Raw genomic sequence first — 16,411 nt, forward strand, 5'->3', positions numbered from 1 at the left:
TATAGGGTTGTATTCAACTACGTCCTGCTCAGAGAAGACCCATTGAAATTATTGAACCTGTTAGTCATGTCTGCTAACTTCAATGGGTCTACTCTGAGTAGAACTAGCATTGAATACCACCCATAATACGTAATATAATAATGTTTAATAAGTTATTCATTTGAATGGAATGAAAAATTTAAGAAGGAATAAAATACCATTATAAATTAAATACTTGGTATAGTTGTTTTACAAGATCTTAAATCACAGGAGCTATACCACAAGGGGTTTGTTGCTCCTAAAGTCTAATGTAAACCCCTTTTTGGAACCTCCTATTGTGCAGATCATGAAAGGTAACACTGCATATTTCTGATGAAGAAGACTCTAGTCCATGAAAGCTCATGTCAAAATTAATTTGTTCATCTTTAAGGTGCTGCAAAAATCTTCAGTGGCTTTGCTGAAAGAGACTACCACGACTACCCCCTAGAAATAAAAATCCCTTGTAACCTTAGAATTGTTCACACCACAGATAGGTACCAAATACTGCTGTTGGTTAGCTTTTATCCAACATGCAACACATGCACTAAACTTAACATGGCTCTCAGAACTGGGTGATAAGCTTGCACAAACCATAAAACTGTAAGATGGAAGTTCTAGGTAAAATATACACCATAAAGCTCTTCAGAAGGCTGTATAGGAAAGCATTCTTTGTGATAGCAAGTTCCATTTGTTTGACCATTGAGGACAGTGTGAAGGTAGTAGCCTCTGACTCTGTGCTGTTCTGGAAATCTGTACCTCTTGACCCAAAGGCTACAAAGTATTAACTAACAATAGCAAGGCAGCTGGGACATTAATTTTTGCCCGCCAACCTATCCCCAGAGCTGCTACAGAGATCCCTTACAGCAAGGGGCTCAGGGATTCTAATAAGCAATGGCAGATCTCTGGCCCATGTAATTACAGCAAAAACAGGTCAATCTTGTGGATTAAAGCCTTTTGGAAATGTATTTAATGATTATCCAAGAGGAAAGGAAGAGACTAGGGGAGGCAGAGAGTTAAGCAATCTCTCTCTCTCTTCTTTTTCTTTCTCTCTCTCTTCACTGCCTAGGAAAAGGATTATCAAAGCACAGTCAAGGCAGATACTTCAGGCACAACTCAAAGGGATTGGGAATGCAGAAGACACATGTCCCTTCAAGTAGCACTGAACTTGAAAAATTCATGTCTAAAGTACTTTCTGAAAAACTGCACACATCATATGCACACTGCTCTGGTTCAGGACTGGGATGTTAGTTTTAGAGTGCATCAGCTGAACCAAGTGAGGTCCAAGTGGCTGCCTGACAGATCACCATGAGAGGGATTTCTGCCAAAGGATTACCAAAGTGGCAGCTCCTCTTACTGAGCAAACTATTCTTGCAATCCTGTCAAATTCTAGAACTTCTAGCCATTGAAACTTCCCAGCATCTTATTCCACGCTTTTGACACTAGCCAAAAGAACTGCACTCGCTGGTTTTCCTGGGGAACATCTGGCTACACTAGGTAAGCTTTTGGAGTTAGTAAAATTCTTGCTTTCTTCATTACATTTATATATCTTTCTGGTTAGTCTTCCAAACAGGAAAAGAATCCACCTTTTAACTGCATAATGTTTCTTCAGATCACTCTCTCACTCTGGACACTGGCTCCATGCAGACATTTCAACTGGAGCTAGATGCAGAGTAAGCACAAGCTCTTACTTGCCTCTTCCAGAAAGTTTTCTGAAAAGTGCTACAACATACAAATTGTTAAATCCAGCCAGTCACTGCTTGGCCCCAACACTTTGCTAGAAACACTTTAATTCCATGTTGCACTGTCTTCCTACACTCCAGCTGCCCAGTTGTAGCCTACAGACACAGAGTCTCAGCTTTGCAAATTTCACAAATTTTTATTTTTATTCTCTGTTCAACCTCCTCCTTTCTGGGCTGTTATTTCAAGGGGCCAACGAATTTTGGCTGGTCTTAGCAGCTATAATGTTTGCCACTGCCCCATCAACTCCCACACACTGGGGAAGGAGCAGGGTCTTGTCTCAGATGTCAGGCCGAGCACTGGAGTCCAAGTGGTGCCAAAGCACAGTGCAAGGTCAGAGACGATCCCTCCCATATGTAATTCACTTTGGTGGGGTGGTTGTGGTAGGTACCACAAATGTGTGTCCCCCCCTAAAAAAAGTTATGCTTTCCAATTGTGACCATATTTGTTGACCCTTGTTATTATCAGCAAACATGTATATGCGGTCCTACACTTGGGAATGCACGGACAGAGGGAACATCAAAAGGCAGGTTGGTGTGATGAAGCTTAATTTCTATCACAAATGGCCCACAGACTATCTTCAGTTGGGGAAGGTCTATAGCTCACGGGGAAGGATCATAGCTCAATGCAGGGGGTACCTATCTGCTTGGCACACAGAACATCTCAGGCTCAATCCCTAGAATCTCCAGGTAGGGTTGAGAGAGTTCCCTGCCTAAAACCCTGGAAAGCCGCTGCCAGTCAGTGTAGATAATATTGAGTTTGATGGACCAATGGCAGCTTCTGAAGTTCCCTCAAGCAGTTTCAGTGTCCATCTTGGAGTGGGGAATAGATTAAACATGCGCAATGAGAATGAGCAGGTGTGAGAAGATTTTGGCACCACACTGATTCTTACCTCCCTTTACCTGCTGCATAATCCTTTGACATCCGACCTGGAACCCTCTGCATGCAAAACATGTGCTCTGCCAATGAGCTACAGTCCCTCCCTACCCACATGTTATGTCATTGTGCTGTGACTCCCCACTGCAGCACATTTATTAATTTATTATTGCATTCTGCCTTTCCTCCAAGGAGCTCATGGTGGCGTACATGGTCCTTCCCCTTTCCATTTTATCCTCACAATAACCCTGTGAGGTATGTTAGGCTGTGAGGCAGTGACTGGACCCAAGTCACCTGGTGAGCTTCATGGCTGAGTGGAGTTTTGAACCCTGGTCTCCCAGGTCATAGTCTGACGCTCTAATCACTTTGCCACACTGACTCTCACAGAAGAGGGCAAGTAAGGGGAGAGACAGAGTGTGTTTCAATAACAACTAGTTTTGCCCCTGAGTTTCCAGGGGAACAAAGCAGTTTCCAGAGGAAAGGAACATCTGCAAGCTGTGAAAATGGTAACAGCCTCGCATATCTCTACAGTCACCAGCTGAACTTACGTTTTTGTCTTACCAGAACAGCAGTGATGCTCTGTAAATGACATCTTTGGGGTATGCATACACCAACCTTATTGCATATATTTAAGAGAATGCCTACTACTTACCCAGTGCTGTGATGGACACTGCAGAACCATTATGTCGCTCCCCAATCATCTGCCACTCCCCATCCAGCCTACGTGTCCACTCTGTGATATGACATTCATAGTGGCCCTCGTCTGCCTTGAGGCTGTTGAAGATTTCAAGTGTGAAGGATCCAGGACGTATCTGCTCCATCTGGATCCCACCATAGCTACTGCGCTCAGCATAAGAGGAGCCAGAGTGAAGAGTTCCATCCCGGTCAAGTTGCACAATGTCACTGTGACGGTTCTGCTTGTCCACAAGTTGCCAGGTGACAGAGAGTTGGTTTTGGGGCCTAAACCCTGTGCGAACACTGCAACCAAATCGCAGGCTCTCTCCTTCTAGAACACTGCTGGCATTGTTGGTCACCTCAACTGAAATATTGGTCTCTGCAGAAAAGTAGAGAATGGGTAAGTCTATTCAGAATTGCCTGGGGCCAATTCATATATGCATCGCTCACTTTTCTTAACACAATGACTCCCAAGGAACTGCATGCAAAAATACATGTGGTCCAGCAGTAAGCGGATACACTCAGTAACTGATTTCTATGAATATGGCAGGTCCACAAAGTGCCATTACAATGGCAGTAATAGCTTACCAAGTGTATCTGTCTATCCCTGGATAACACATTATGTTTTGTATGGGTTTATGTACCTGGAAATGTTCAGAGGCAATCATGTGGACAAACGGGGCTGGTGATATAAATGTTTGAACCACTTTTATATCTCCTGCAATTACAAAATTATGCACGAAATGCTACTACTGGGGCCAATTGTTAGCTAGTGCAGATTCTAAAGAATCTCTGCCTTAATTTCAAATACAAGCCATGAAATACAAACATACATGGCTATATAGAAAAATGTTTGAAAGCACAATTTAAGTTGCAAGCTCTAGATGAATGTTAGCCAAACTGGCCCGAAAGACTACTGTCAGATTGATGATAATTCTTAAACAATTTCACCAGCTGCTACTGAATTCACAAATCAAAGTGTTGGTGATGGCTTACCTTTACAGTCATGTACAGTTTGGGACCCAGACATTATTTATATGGGGCGGAAAATTAACTGAAATAGAACATTTTCCCCTACTATAGTTTTCTGCAGATAATTTACTGGAATGGATACAATACTAGTCAAACCTAAAATCATATTTGTAATTAACATTTTTCAGCTGACTATTCCTGGAAGTACATATATGCCCATCTCTTTGGGGATGCTAAATTTAGTATGTGAAACTCTTTTCAGCAGTGTTGTAATTTTTGCTTGTTCGTGTTGTTTGAACTCAATGAGGTTTACTTCTGAGTAAGCATGAACAGGAATGTGTTAAAATATAAATAACAGTGGAAAGATATGCTTAGTGTCATGCCTTTAAATATTTGCAAATATTCCAATAAAAATAATTTCCAAGTAAAAGCTGGAGTTTGAATGTGACATTTAAAACCAGTTTTAAATGCTACTGCTGCTTATTGTACTGGCATTTTAATCACTTTTAGATTTTTTTAATTGTCTATTCTGATGCTTTTGAAACTGTATTAATCAAAACAACCCCTGCTTCATTTAGCGCAGGGCTAGACTTCAACTCCAGCCCCACCCAGAATGATCAATTGTCAGGGATGATGGGAACTGAAATTCAACAACATCTGGAGGGCCACAGATTCTCCAGCTGCAATTTAGCATTTAGATGTGGGAAAGACCGAGCCTTAAGTCTGATCAATGCAGGGCTTCCAGGTTAATGATCTGGAAATGGATCTGGCCAAGAATTAATTGTTCTCTCTCTCATGGGCAAAGGAACATCACATTTGTTCAGGTCTATTTTATACCAAATAATACTGTCCTGTATTGTCCGTGTAACATCAACCAAGAAAGTGGCTACCATTTTTAAAATAACATTCTCTCAATCCATTAAGGATCCTAAGGATTGCTACTCCCCATTTGATTTCACCAATCCCTTAATGTAAGTAGGAGAGATCCAAGAATTAAAACTGGGAATTAAGAAGGGTGACTAGATGCAATTGTTTGAACTAGCCTGCCCAGCTACTGCTTCTCCACTGTAAGGTGGGTTTGGGAGGCAAGATTTCTAACACAGAAAAAAGGGAAGAGGGATGTCCATTGCACTTCCAACTCCCTCAAGACACTTTTCCTCCCGCAGAGAGCCTATTATTTCCACTGCAAGCATGGATCTGCAAAGGAAAGGGGGAGAGAAGAAAGCAGGAATGGGTGAGGGGGAAAGTGGTGGCTGAGGGATATGTGTCTTTTAAATGTATAGATGTGCTTTTAAAAAAAATTTGGCTGCATTTGTTTTAATTGGTTTTAATGTAGGTCACTTTTGTGAGGAAAGTTACTAAAAAAAATAAAAAATAACAATGTTAAGTACCATCTTCCTACCACTGCTTCTCCACTGGAGTGCATGCAATCCTGGTCCTGCTTTACAGTGGGGAACCAGCAGCTAGATTTGAAAACGTGTGGTGGGAGCAGAACACACAGTCCCATCCTTAGCTGACTAGTCCAATCCCAAACCACAGTTGGTTGGTTGTACTGCCTTCAAGTCAATCCCGACTTATGGCGACCCTATGAATAGGGTTTTCATGGTAAGTGGTATTCAGAGGGGGTTTACCAGTGCCTTCCTCTGAGAGGCAGTAACTGGCCCAAGGTCACCCAGTGAGCTTCAGGGCTGTGTGGGGATTTGAACCCTGGTCTCCCAGGTTGTAGTCCAACACCTTAACCACTACACCACACTGGCTCCCCCAAACCACAGTAATGAGGAAGAAAGTGTAGTTGGGACTGCAGTCCAAATCTTCAACTCCTCCAAAAGCAATATACAGCATTTCAATGTTCAAAGGTATTGTACAAAGTGAATTAGAAGTGTCTGTCTGCGGTACAGAGATTTCATGTTGCTGGTTTAGATGAAAAGTGGTTTGTACTTTTGTTGGCACTACTCGCTTTTACAATGTTTATGAATCTATTGGGTGTAAGCTGGTGTAGATGTCTAATCAGTCAAATAAGTCTGAACTTCCTCTGTGAAGTATGTCAAGCAGCAGCCAAGCAGGTCAGCCTCGTGAGCTGCTAGTTTCATGTAACCATGCATGAGCCCAGCTCCTTTTACAAACCCACACACTCAACAGAAACAATCAAGATCTGTGCTTACTAAGGGGCAGGACAGTGATGGGTGTATTCTTTGGTCGTTTGCTCTCTCCATCAATAAATTCACCAGTCGACGTCTTCAAGCGCTCCGTCACTCGACAGTTGTACTTGCCGCTGTCCTCCAGGCGGAGTCGGTAAATTTTTAGGATGTAGACACTGTCACTCTCTTTGGCTACTTTCAGTTGCCCCAGAGCTTCTCGCTGGGCAAACTCATTGTTAAGGACTGGCACAGCATTAGCCCCAAAGCTGGCAATCAGGGAACTGTTGAAGGCCCATGAGATGGAAAAGTATCTCTTTGCAACATTCTGTACTTCCAGAATGCATCTGAACTCCACTGGCTCACCCACTGTGTATGTCCGCTTCTCTGTTTCTAGCCGTACATTGATATCCATATCTAAAAAGGAACAGAACACACACAACCATGCACACATGCACACACACACAGAGCACAAATGAAACTGTGTCACGGCAGTGAACACACAGGAAAAAACAACAAGAACTTGGAGAAGGAGGCATTTCATGCTCATCTTAAAAGATATATATCAGCAGTGACCCACCCTTATCCAGCCCTGGATTCTATCCATCTCTCCAAGTGCTATTCCTCCATCTGTGCAATCTGTATAACGCTCAGGACAGCACAGGGAACAACTAGTGCTTGGCAAAAGTTAATTTCGCACAAGTGCTTATTAAATTTACATCAATTTTCTCCAAAGGAAGAAAAGTCAGGAATAAAAGGAATCCTTCTTTCCTAGTTATACCCTGCCATTTTGAGAGGTTATTCCAATCTGTTTTACATAGTTTGAGTCAAAGACTGAACTGTGTATCAGCTAAACTACAGAGTTTTTATGGGCCATGCACTTTATTAAGAAGCCTTGTAAACCATGTAGTATGATTTCACCCACTGAAAGCATCAAGAGATAGGAAATATTATTTATAAATCAGGAAATCCTACCAAAACTAGAGTGAGTACTGGCTGATAGGCCAAAAGGAGACCACCATTCAAACAGGAGCACGAGATAGGACAACAACAACAAAAACACAGGGCGAAACACTGTTTAGTAAGATACTAAAAAGAATGATATAATCTTGATTTTATATTAAGGGAAACAAGGCACTAAATGTTCAATATACAAAAATATTAATTGGTCAGAAAGGCAGTAAATACTGCATTTACTTCATTCCCCTCTCACTACCTTTGCTCAGAAGTCATGACCTGCTGCAGTAGGGGGGAGACTGCTCATGTGCCCAACACATTCTATGCATTTCTTCGTAACATTAGCTGTTTTAATTTCATGAGAATAACGGTGAGCTGTGCTTATTTCAAGTGTCTTAAAGTGGTATTTTTCAACCTAACACCTTCCAGATGTTTGACTCTATCAGCCCCAGCCAAGCTGACCAATGGGCAGAGATGATCAGAGCTGCAGTCCAAAACATCTGGAGGACACTAGGTTGGGGAAGACTGTTATAGCAAAAAGTTACATTTTGCAATTGTTAGACGTCTTGGTTCTGCCTCTGAGCAGAAGATTATTTCATCCATCCAAGAGCAGATTCACACTTGAAAGCTGTAGTTCTAGCTATGTGTGAGTAAGTCCTACTGAACTTAATGGGGATTACTTTTGAGTAGATATGGACAAGATTGTACTGCAAGTTAGAATTTTAAACTCACATTGCAATATCATTCATTTCCACTACCCTTTCCCCAAAGAAATGCATTTGCTTCTCAAACTGCAACTGAAGTTCTCTCATAGAACTCCAGGTAGCTATTTTAATGTCAACATACCTGTATTTTGCAATGATGCAGTCATGTATACTCTAAAATACTTGTGGCTATTCAACAGGTTCATTTTTTCTGTAAACTTTTAAAAAACATTTTTTACAAGCAGTCTTTAATACATGCTCAAATATCATCTTACCCCTTACACACCCAGTCGATTACTGCGCTATGCAGGTGAAAGCCTCCTGCAGATACCATCTTATCAGCACCTCTGTTCTGCACAACATAGGAAGTGGTCCTTTAGTGTTGTGGCACCAACACTTTGAGGTTCCCTCCCCTTAAATATTAGACAGGTGCCATAACTTTTCAGTGCCTGTTGAAGACCTTCCTCTTTCAACAAGCCTTTGAAGACCATATCCCAGTCTGCATCTGTGATGGAATTGTTTTTTAAGATGTTTTTAAAGTTGTTTTTTAAAGGTGTTTTTAAGATGTTTTGTTTTAATATGTTGTATAGTCTTTTATTTTCAATGTCTTAAAGTGCGTTTAGTGTTTTTGTTTGTCACCCTTCTGGGAGGAAGGGTGGGATATTAATTTAAAACATAAATAAATAATTTTGTTTAAATAAATAAATAAATAAAATAATGTTCAGAGTTCTAACACATGAAATTTCTAGGTCGTGTCCATCCAATATATTATTAATTTAGCAGACCCTTCGGCTACATCAAAAATGTAAAACTACATTACTGAGAGCAACACTCTATAGTAGCTCCTTCCAACCAGATGGAGGAACAACAATAATGTACAAGTGGAATGTCTCATCCATAATTCCTTTTCAAAAAGCAGCACCAGAAAGGAGTTTGAATTCTGAGTTAATGAGTAGACAGTGGCAGGCCAGCTATAGAGAGAATGAAAAGACAAATGGAGAAAGGGATTAAAGGAAGGAAGAAAAATGAGGCAAGGAAATGAAGAAATGAAATGTGTAGGGACTGGGAGTGCTGAAACAGTACTTCTGATCCCAGAAATAAGAGCCATCTGGACAAGCCATAATAGTACATGCTGAAGTATCAATATGTGCCCTTCAATGCCTTTTAACCACTCTGCTGTACTCACAATCCTGGTGGCTAAATAGCAGTAAGCAGGTGAATGTTATTCACTCTAGCAAAATATGCTTAGGGACAAAGCAGGAGATGCAACTGTGATTGGAGGGCCTGCAGGAGGTGGGATGGCCCTTATTCTACTGTGTGTGTCTTTCACTAATAAAAACAGGCTGCCTCACACCAACAGCTCCTCGCACACCTTCTTACAAAGGTGGGGGAGAAAAGCCATGTGAAGATATTTTCAATTAAGAGTGATTGTACAAACTCACCCGAAATGGCCTAGCTTTGCAAACACAAACCAGTTATGGTGTCAGATAATGGTAAATGGAGAGAAAGAAGAGAGACTGTGGTGCACTGAAGCTTTAGTGCATTCATGCATCAGCAGTTTAAAAGGAAACATGAATGATTATGGTTTTAGGGATCCACTCCCATTTCCTGGATAAATTATTTAGTCAATAATAACACACTCCCAGTGTGGAGTGTGGCAGAAAATGAAGCCTAGGAATTTAAGTCATTTGCTAGGCAGTCCCTGCCTATGAAACACCTCTTTCTAAACACTTCTTTCCTGCAGAACTGCATTCACTGGCTGCATTCAAACATTAACCACTAAACCATAAAAGAGATTGCAGTTCAGCAATATCTATGGACCCAAGGTGGGTTTAGTGCTACATGGATGAGTCTCCACAAGGCTGAGTGAAGCACTGAGCTGGTGCATCCCTGCCTCCTCTTTCCTCCTCCAATACAGCTCAGTGGAGGATTTCTGCAAAGTTTAGTTTCACATTCAAAGAGCCAGGAATCCTGGTTTAAAACAAACTCTGATCAGTTTCATAATAGGCCAGCTTCAAACCATGAGGGATGAAGTTGTGTTGTTTAACAACTAATAATTGTTTTGTTATAGACCATGATCTCTGGTGCAAATGTAACACTAAACCAAAACTCTTTGAAAGCAGAAGTGCAGAAATCCTTCTAACTGTGCAGGAAGAGAGGAGGAGAAGGGATAGTGTGTGAACCTGATGCTTCACTCATCTACATAGCACTAAACCATGGCTTAGTACTGCATTTATTGTTACGACATAATCTTTGATTAGCACACCTTCTCCTCTCCCTCCACTTCTCTCTCTCACTCCACTCCAAAAATATTAAAGGCTATGGGAGGGGGAAAAAACCCAACATACTAACCAATTCCTTCCACATAGACCACGGTGCCCTCCGAGCGCTTGCGGGTCATTGCATACCAGGTGGCATCAGGGTCCTGAATCCACTCAGCTGCCTCACAGTAAAACTCGCCCTCATCAGAAGACTGCAAGTTGTAGATTGTAAGCTTGGATTGAGTCTCGCCTACTTTATCCAGGCGGATATCTCCACTGGCATGCCGTTGGATGTAGTCACTTCCTGCATGCAATACAAAATCCCGGCTGAGGGAGATCACCTCTGCAGCAGGCTCATTTGCTTTCTGTCGGTACCAGGCAATAGAAATGTGGCTGTGCTGTGCAGTACTCTTGGATACCTCACACTTCAACTCCAGAGAATCATGCTGCACTTTGTTTAGGGTCAGGGCTTCTGAGGTCACTCGCAGGGAGTCAGGAATAACTGCAGTAGGGAGATACAGGAAGGAAAAAAAGTTTAATGTTTGGTGCTTCATGGATCTTATAGATGATCTGTATGTACCAGCAAATAAAATTTAGACATTAGAAGGCATGTAAAGAGATTTTCACTTTTGGAGGGAAAGCCCCTGGAGGGATCACAGCTCAGTAGGAGAGCCTCTCTCAGTAGGAGAGCCTCTTATAATCTCAGATCGGGGAGGGGATTCCAGCTCCCATCAGCTCCAGCCAACATGACTAAACAAGGGTTATGGTAATTGTAGTCCAATAATATTTAAAGGGCACAGGCTCCCCATCCTTATCACACAGGGAGGTCCTAGCATCAAAACCCAACATCTCCAGTTATGGGAATCTGTAGTAGGAATAGGATAGGCTGTTGCACTCAGATTGTGCTTGCAGGCTTTCCATGAGCATGTGTTTGGTCATGTATAGAGTACTTAGGCTCTTCTTATGTTCTCTTCCTAAGACTCTGGAAGCAAAGTTGACATTACTGGATAAGATGGATACCCCCACACTTGCCTTATTGTTACAGCAGAACTTAGGAGATCCCACTTACTCTTAGGGACTTATTTTATGAAATTTAACTTTCTTCCTTATAATTCCAATCCTGGCTTCACGTGCTAAGAACGCTGTTCTTTCCAGATCTTCGTACATTTATACTACCCTAGCTAATTTTTTTGCTTCTTTGCTCTTTCTCCAAAAAAAGGCATGAGATCAAATCTCTCCTCTTTGCTGATGTCTTTTCATAATTTAATAATGCCTGTGAGCAAAATTAAGGTATTGCACTCATAGGAAAACTACCTATTGCAAGGGCAGCAAACTACAGAATCAAGTGCATAGACCTGCAATTTAAGCAATTGGCTGTAGAAGCAATCTGTCAGCACCTTTCCAGATGCTACGCTTTGCATGCAGGGTCTTTGCAGCCATCACTGATTCTTTGTGCATATTCAGTTGACATTGTGTCAGCAAACACTTCTCTTGTTGGGACAAGTGACTGTCAATTGAGGATTAGACTTCATGCATCTGATGAAGTAGACTCTGGTCACAGAAAGCTTACGTCACAATAAATCTGTTAATCTTTAAGGTGCCACAAGACTCTTTATTTTAATTTTGCTTTGCCAGATGAATCTAAATAGCGCCCATGGTTGTTGTCATGCAACATGTAGCTTAGTCCATGCACTAGTTTATGATTCATACATATACAAGTTGAGCAAGTAATGAGTAAGCAGGTCTATTGGCTGTGACAGTCCTAAAGTATCACCAGTTAATTAAAGCCCACAAGTAATACTGCCAGAAAGTCCAAGAAGTGCTCTCTTTTTCTCTTTCCTAGTTCTCCTTGGATATCTATCTATCTATCTATCTATCTATCTATCTATCTATCTATCATCTATCTATCTATCATCTATCTATCTATCATCTATCTATCTATCTATCATCTATCATCTATCTATCATCTATCATCTATCTATCATCTATCATCTATCTATCTATCATCTATCTATCTATCATCTATCTATCATCTATCTATCATCTATCTATCTATCTATCTATCTATCTATCTATCTATCTATCTATCTATCTATCTATCTAATCTATCTAATCTATCTATCTATCCACACACACACACACACCATCTAAGAAAAAAAAGAGTAAAATTCTAAGCTGGTTTTAAAGAAAAAAGAAAAGGTTGCTGTAATTGTTGGATTTCATTCCTTCAACTGCAGTAATATTTACTTTTAGAAAAATAAATGGTACTATATTAAGGATTTTCACATATTTTACACAGTATGTTTTAAAAGTTTACAGAGAAAGGACAGAAAATGGTCCTGCCTCATTGGTTGAGAAGTTAGGGAAGAGAAGGCCATGAAAGGGAAGGATTTACATTCTGTTCCTCAAACCTTAATTTGCTTTTGAACATTTACCTATTCTGATCAACTACAGATTATAAGAGAAATGTGGCAACTCTCCCAAGGAACATGAGACACTTTTCCTCCAAGCCACAACACAAAACCTGGGCCAGGGGACTGTGCAAACTGATCCAGGTCCACTTCTATGGTATGAGGACAAGGGTGGACTCAAAAGGACCAGATACCGTTCTCCTGAACCCACTCACCCCATTAAATGCTTTTAAAATTATATTTGTATCCCACCTTTCCTCCAAGGAGTTCAAGGTGGCCTACATGGTTCTCCTCCCTCTCCAATTTATCCTCACAAGAATGCTGTGAGGTAGGTTAGGTTGAGCGGACTGGCCCAAGGTCACTCAGCAAGCGTCATGGTTAACTGGGGATTTGAACTCTGGAATCCCAGGTCCTAGTATAACACTGTAACCACTATGCCCTGGGGGTGCTTTGACAAGATCAAAATCCACCTTGAGTCAGTGGATCATTTTATTTGGCTAATCATTCAGCAAACACTAGCAGTATGTTCAGCAAACAGAATATAATGTATTTGGTATTCTCTCCTCCCTACGCTTTGAGAGATATGCCATGTGTGCCCAATTCGCCCATCTGGATTATTAATAAATTCATCAAGCAGCATCTCAATACTTTACCCATGATTCTCACATAATATTTAAAGCCAACTATGAATAATATCAAAAGCAGATTAGATCTCTTCTGCCCTGGAGCCATGACAATCTCTTCAAACTGAAAGCGATACTGACAGAAAAAAATCAATCAATCAAGTCTGATGCAAAATCTGTACAGGAGCATATGGCGTTACTTCACTGATCTCTCAATTGATATATTACAAGGACAGGAAAATTGAACAACATGTGGCTTTCCCCAACCCAAGAGATAATTCCAGCCTGAAATATAGATTTGCTTTGGACACAACCCTTTGCTTTGGCATTGTGAAAGTAACCTACATGCAGAAACATTACATGGGGACCCATGAATGAGTTCCTAGATCCCTGGTGGGTCTTAAACTACATGGAAATCAGTCATTCAGAACAAGTATTGCTACATCTTATAGAAAAATCTTATGGTTGGTGCTGACAGGATTGGATAAAAAATAAATACAACAGGATTACATTTGCTTTTCCTTTGATGGGAAAGAAAAAGAAAAAGGAGAACAGAGCAGATTGGAAACCCCCTTTAACCAGGAGCTTCAAAAGAGCTAAACCAGACAGCACTTTAACACTTGAGATATAAAGGAAAGCTTAAAATACAGATGCTGCTGCTATTTTCAGTCTGATGAAGTGAAAGGAGGATTAGTAGTTTTGTGGAGACAAGGCAAGGGGAGGGAGATGGGCCATGCTGTTCTATTAAGACCAGAGTCCACATTAAGGATGCTTGACAACTTTTGCAACATTTGAGGTTACCACTAGATGGAGTCAATGTAGAAAGGATTGCAATTAAGCAAAGCAATTCAACTAAAACAGCAACATTGTAAAGGAGATGGAATTAACACAAATTGAACACAGTTAACCACTTAATTTTTACCTTAGAAAAAGTCTCTTGAAAAAGAAGCACCCAACAACAAAAAAAACCTCTGTATGTGCTCTTAGGATACACTGTAAGAATGATTAGCCCCATTTTACAGCTAGGTAAATAAAAGTAAGCCCAAAGTATTACTACTTCTTTTTTGCCAGACCTAAAACAGTGGCATGAAAAATGCACCCTGAATCGTGATGATGATGAACTAGGAATACAGAGGAAGAGGCTACGGAATGGAAGCTGTTATAGAAAGAAGTAGCAAATGTAAAAGGTGCAAAGCTTTTTTTCTGGGGGTAATATAGTAATACAGAGTACCTGCACCTTTATTTTTAGGGCAACATCACATTCCCATATCTTCAAGGGAGGCCTTAGTAGGGCTTACTACTACAGAAGCAAGCATAGGATTGTATTGCTAATGTATATAGGGTGGAAGTGGAAGGAAGCGTTCACGTGTTTGAGTTATAGAAAAGATGTGTTCCTTGCCTGGGCTACAGAACAAGACCAGCGGGTGAAGCACTAAGAAGAATCGGGACAATATTGTGCAGGAAGTGTTGGTTAGTACTGGGCAGTGGTGCTGTGGACTGAGGGGATGGCAGCCTTTCCACTCATGTGCCCAGCAGCAGCGGTTTCCGAAGAACAACACTGCAAATCCTTGGCATGTTCCTTTCAGAGATGGTTCTGTTGGCAGCCCGAACATGCGTGCTCTCTGCTGTGCTTCTGCCACACCCATCCCACCTCCTTGGGTGAGACGTAACCAAAAACGAGGAGTAAGGAGCAGTGGCAGCATCACTTCCCCAGCAAGGGCAATGCATATTGGTGTTCCCTGGCTTCCTGGGCAGTCCCAATGTGAACACTGCAAACCTAAGAGCTCCAGATGGTGTGGGCCTCTGCCAGAATGGTCATGAAACAAGCCTGGCTGGGCCTATGGGAAGAGGCAGACAAGCAGCACTAAGGCTTAAGGGAATGTGTGGCTGTGCATGTGTGGAGAAAGCTGTGTAGGGCACAAAGTTGGGGGGTAAAGGAGAGGCAATTAGTAGGGGCAAGAGTGGCTTGTGCTGCTGAGTAGAAGAGAAGGTTTAAATACTTTAAAATAAACACATACTAGTTGGTGTTAACTGTGCATTTATGGAATTAAACCTTTAAAGCCAGGATATTTTCATTTACAATTTTCAGTATACTGCTTATCTTACTTGTGCTTATTCTTTTCCTTTTCCTTTTGGGTATGGTATAAACCAGAAAATAGAGAGGAAAAGACTCATTTAAAGAAACCATATCCATTTATATGTCGGCAAATTATTTTTGAGTATCTAAGTTTGTTACTGTTGTATGATTTATATGCAATCTTTTGATTATATATGATGATATTTAATAATGGTCTAAAATTAATAAAGATTGATGAAAACACAGTAGAAGAGAGGGTTGTGAAGACAGTGGGTAGGGAATGGTGCAGAGAGTTGATAGGGAAGAAGAGGGTACAGTTGCCACATGAAATTAGGGGAGTTGCACGAGAACACAAACTGACCACTTTTGCATCAGACAACGTATTCAGCAGTGGCCAATAGTTACTTTTTGTAAGGCTACAGATGGAGCATGAAGGCAACCCCTCTCTCCCCATCCATGTGCTCCCCAGCAATTTGTATTCAGAGGTATACTGACTCAAAACATAGAGGTTCCATTTCATTGTTACGGCTAATTGCCATCGATTATCTAATTCCCTGTTGAAGCTATCCGAGGCAGTGACCATACATGTACTTCCTTCTGTTTGTCCTGATCTCATGCCAACCATTTTCACTGGATGACCCTAAGCACTATTATAATAAAAGTGGCATTAAAAACTTCTCTCTATCCTCTATCTAAATTATACATAATTTTGTTAGACTTTATTGCACCCCATTGTCTTAAAAGGCTCCATTTTTGTAAGGAAAGGTTTGACAATCCCTTGATCATTTTAGTGGCACTTTAGTGGCACCTTCTTAACCCCTACAACATCCTTTTTGATACTGTGTGGCCAGAACTGTATACAGTATTCTAAATGTAGCTACACCATAGATTTATGAAAAGACTTGAAGGTAATGGCTCTTATTTTTAGCTCCTTTCCTAGTAATCTGTAGCATGGAATATTCACT

General features: G+C 41.0%; 1 protein-coding gene across 2 annotated transcripts in view; it reads right to left on the reverse strand.

The window, feature by feature from the left end:
* Window positions 1-16,411, reverse strand: part of IGSF3 (immunoglobulin superfamily member 3) — a 191,314-nt gene that overhangs the window by 65,132 nt on the left and 109,771 nt on the right. Inside the window, exons 4-7 of one of the 2 annotated variants that reach the window (XM_061627994.1) lie at window positions 10,427-10,837; window positions 7,389-7,409; window positions 6,441-6,830; window positions 3,284-3,685 (exon numbers count right to left, since the gene is read on the reverse strand). In XM_061627994.1, the coding sequence (XP_061483978.1) occupies window positions 3,284-3,685; window positions 6,441-6,830; window positions 7,389-7,409; window positions 10,427-10,837 (1,224 nt within the window). The remainder of the gene's footprint in view (window positions 1-3,283; window positions 3,686-6,440; window positions 6,831-7,388; window positions 7,410-10,426; window positions 10,838-16,411) is intronic. The other variant, XM_061627995.1, reaches the window with a different exon arrangement.

Source organism: Rhineura floridana, chromosome 5 (assembly GCF_030035675.1).
Source record: "Rhineura floridana isolate rRhiFlo1 chromosome 5, rRhiFlo1.hap2, whole genome shotgun sequence".
Taxonomy (NCBI): Eukaryota; Metazoa; Chordata; class Lepidosauria; order Squamata; family Rhineuridae; genus Rhineura; species Rhineura floridana.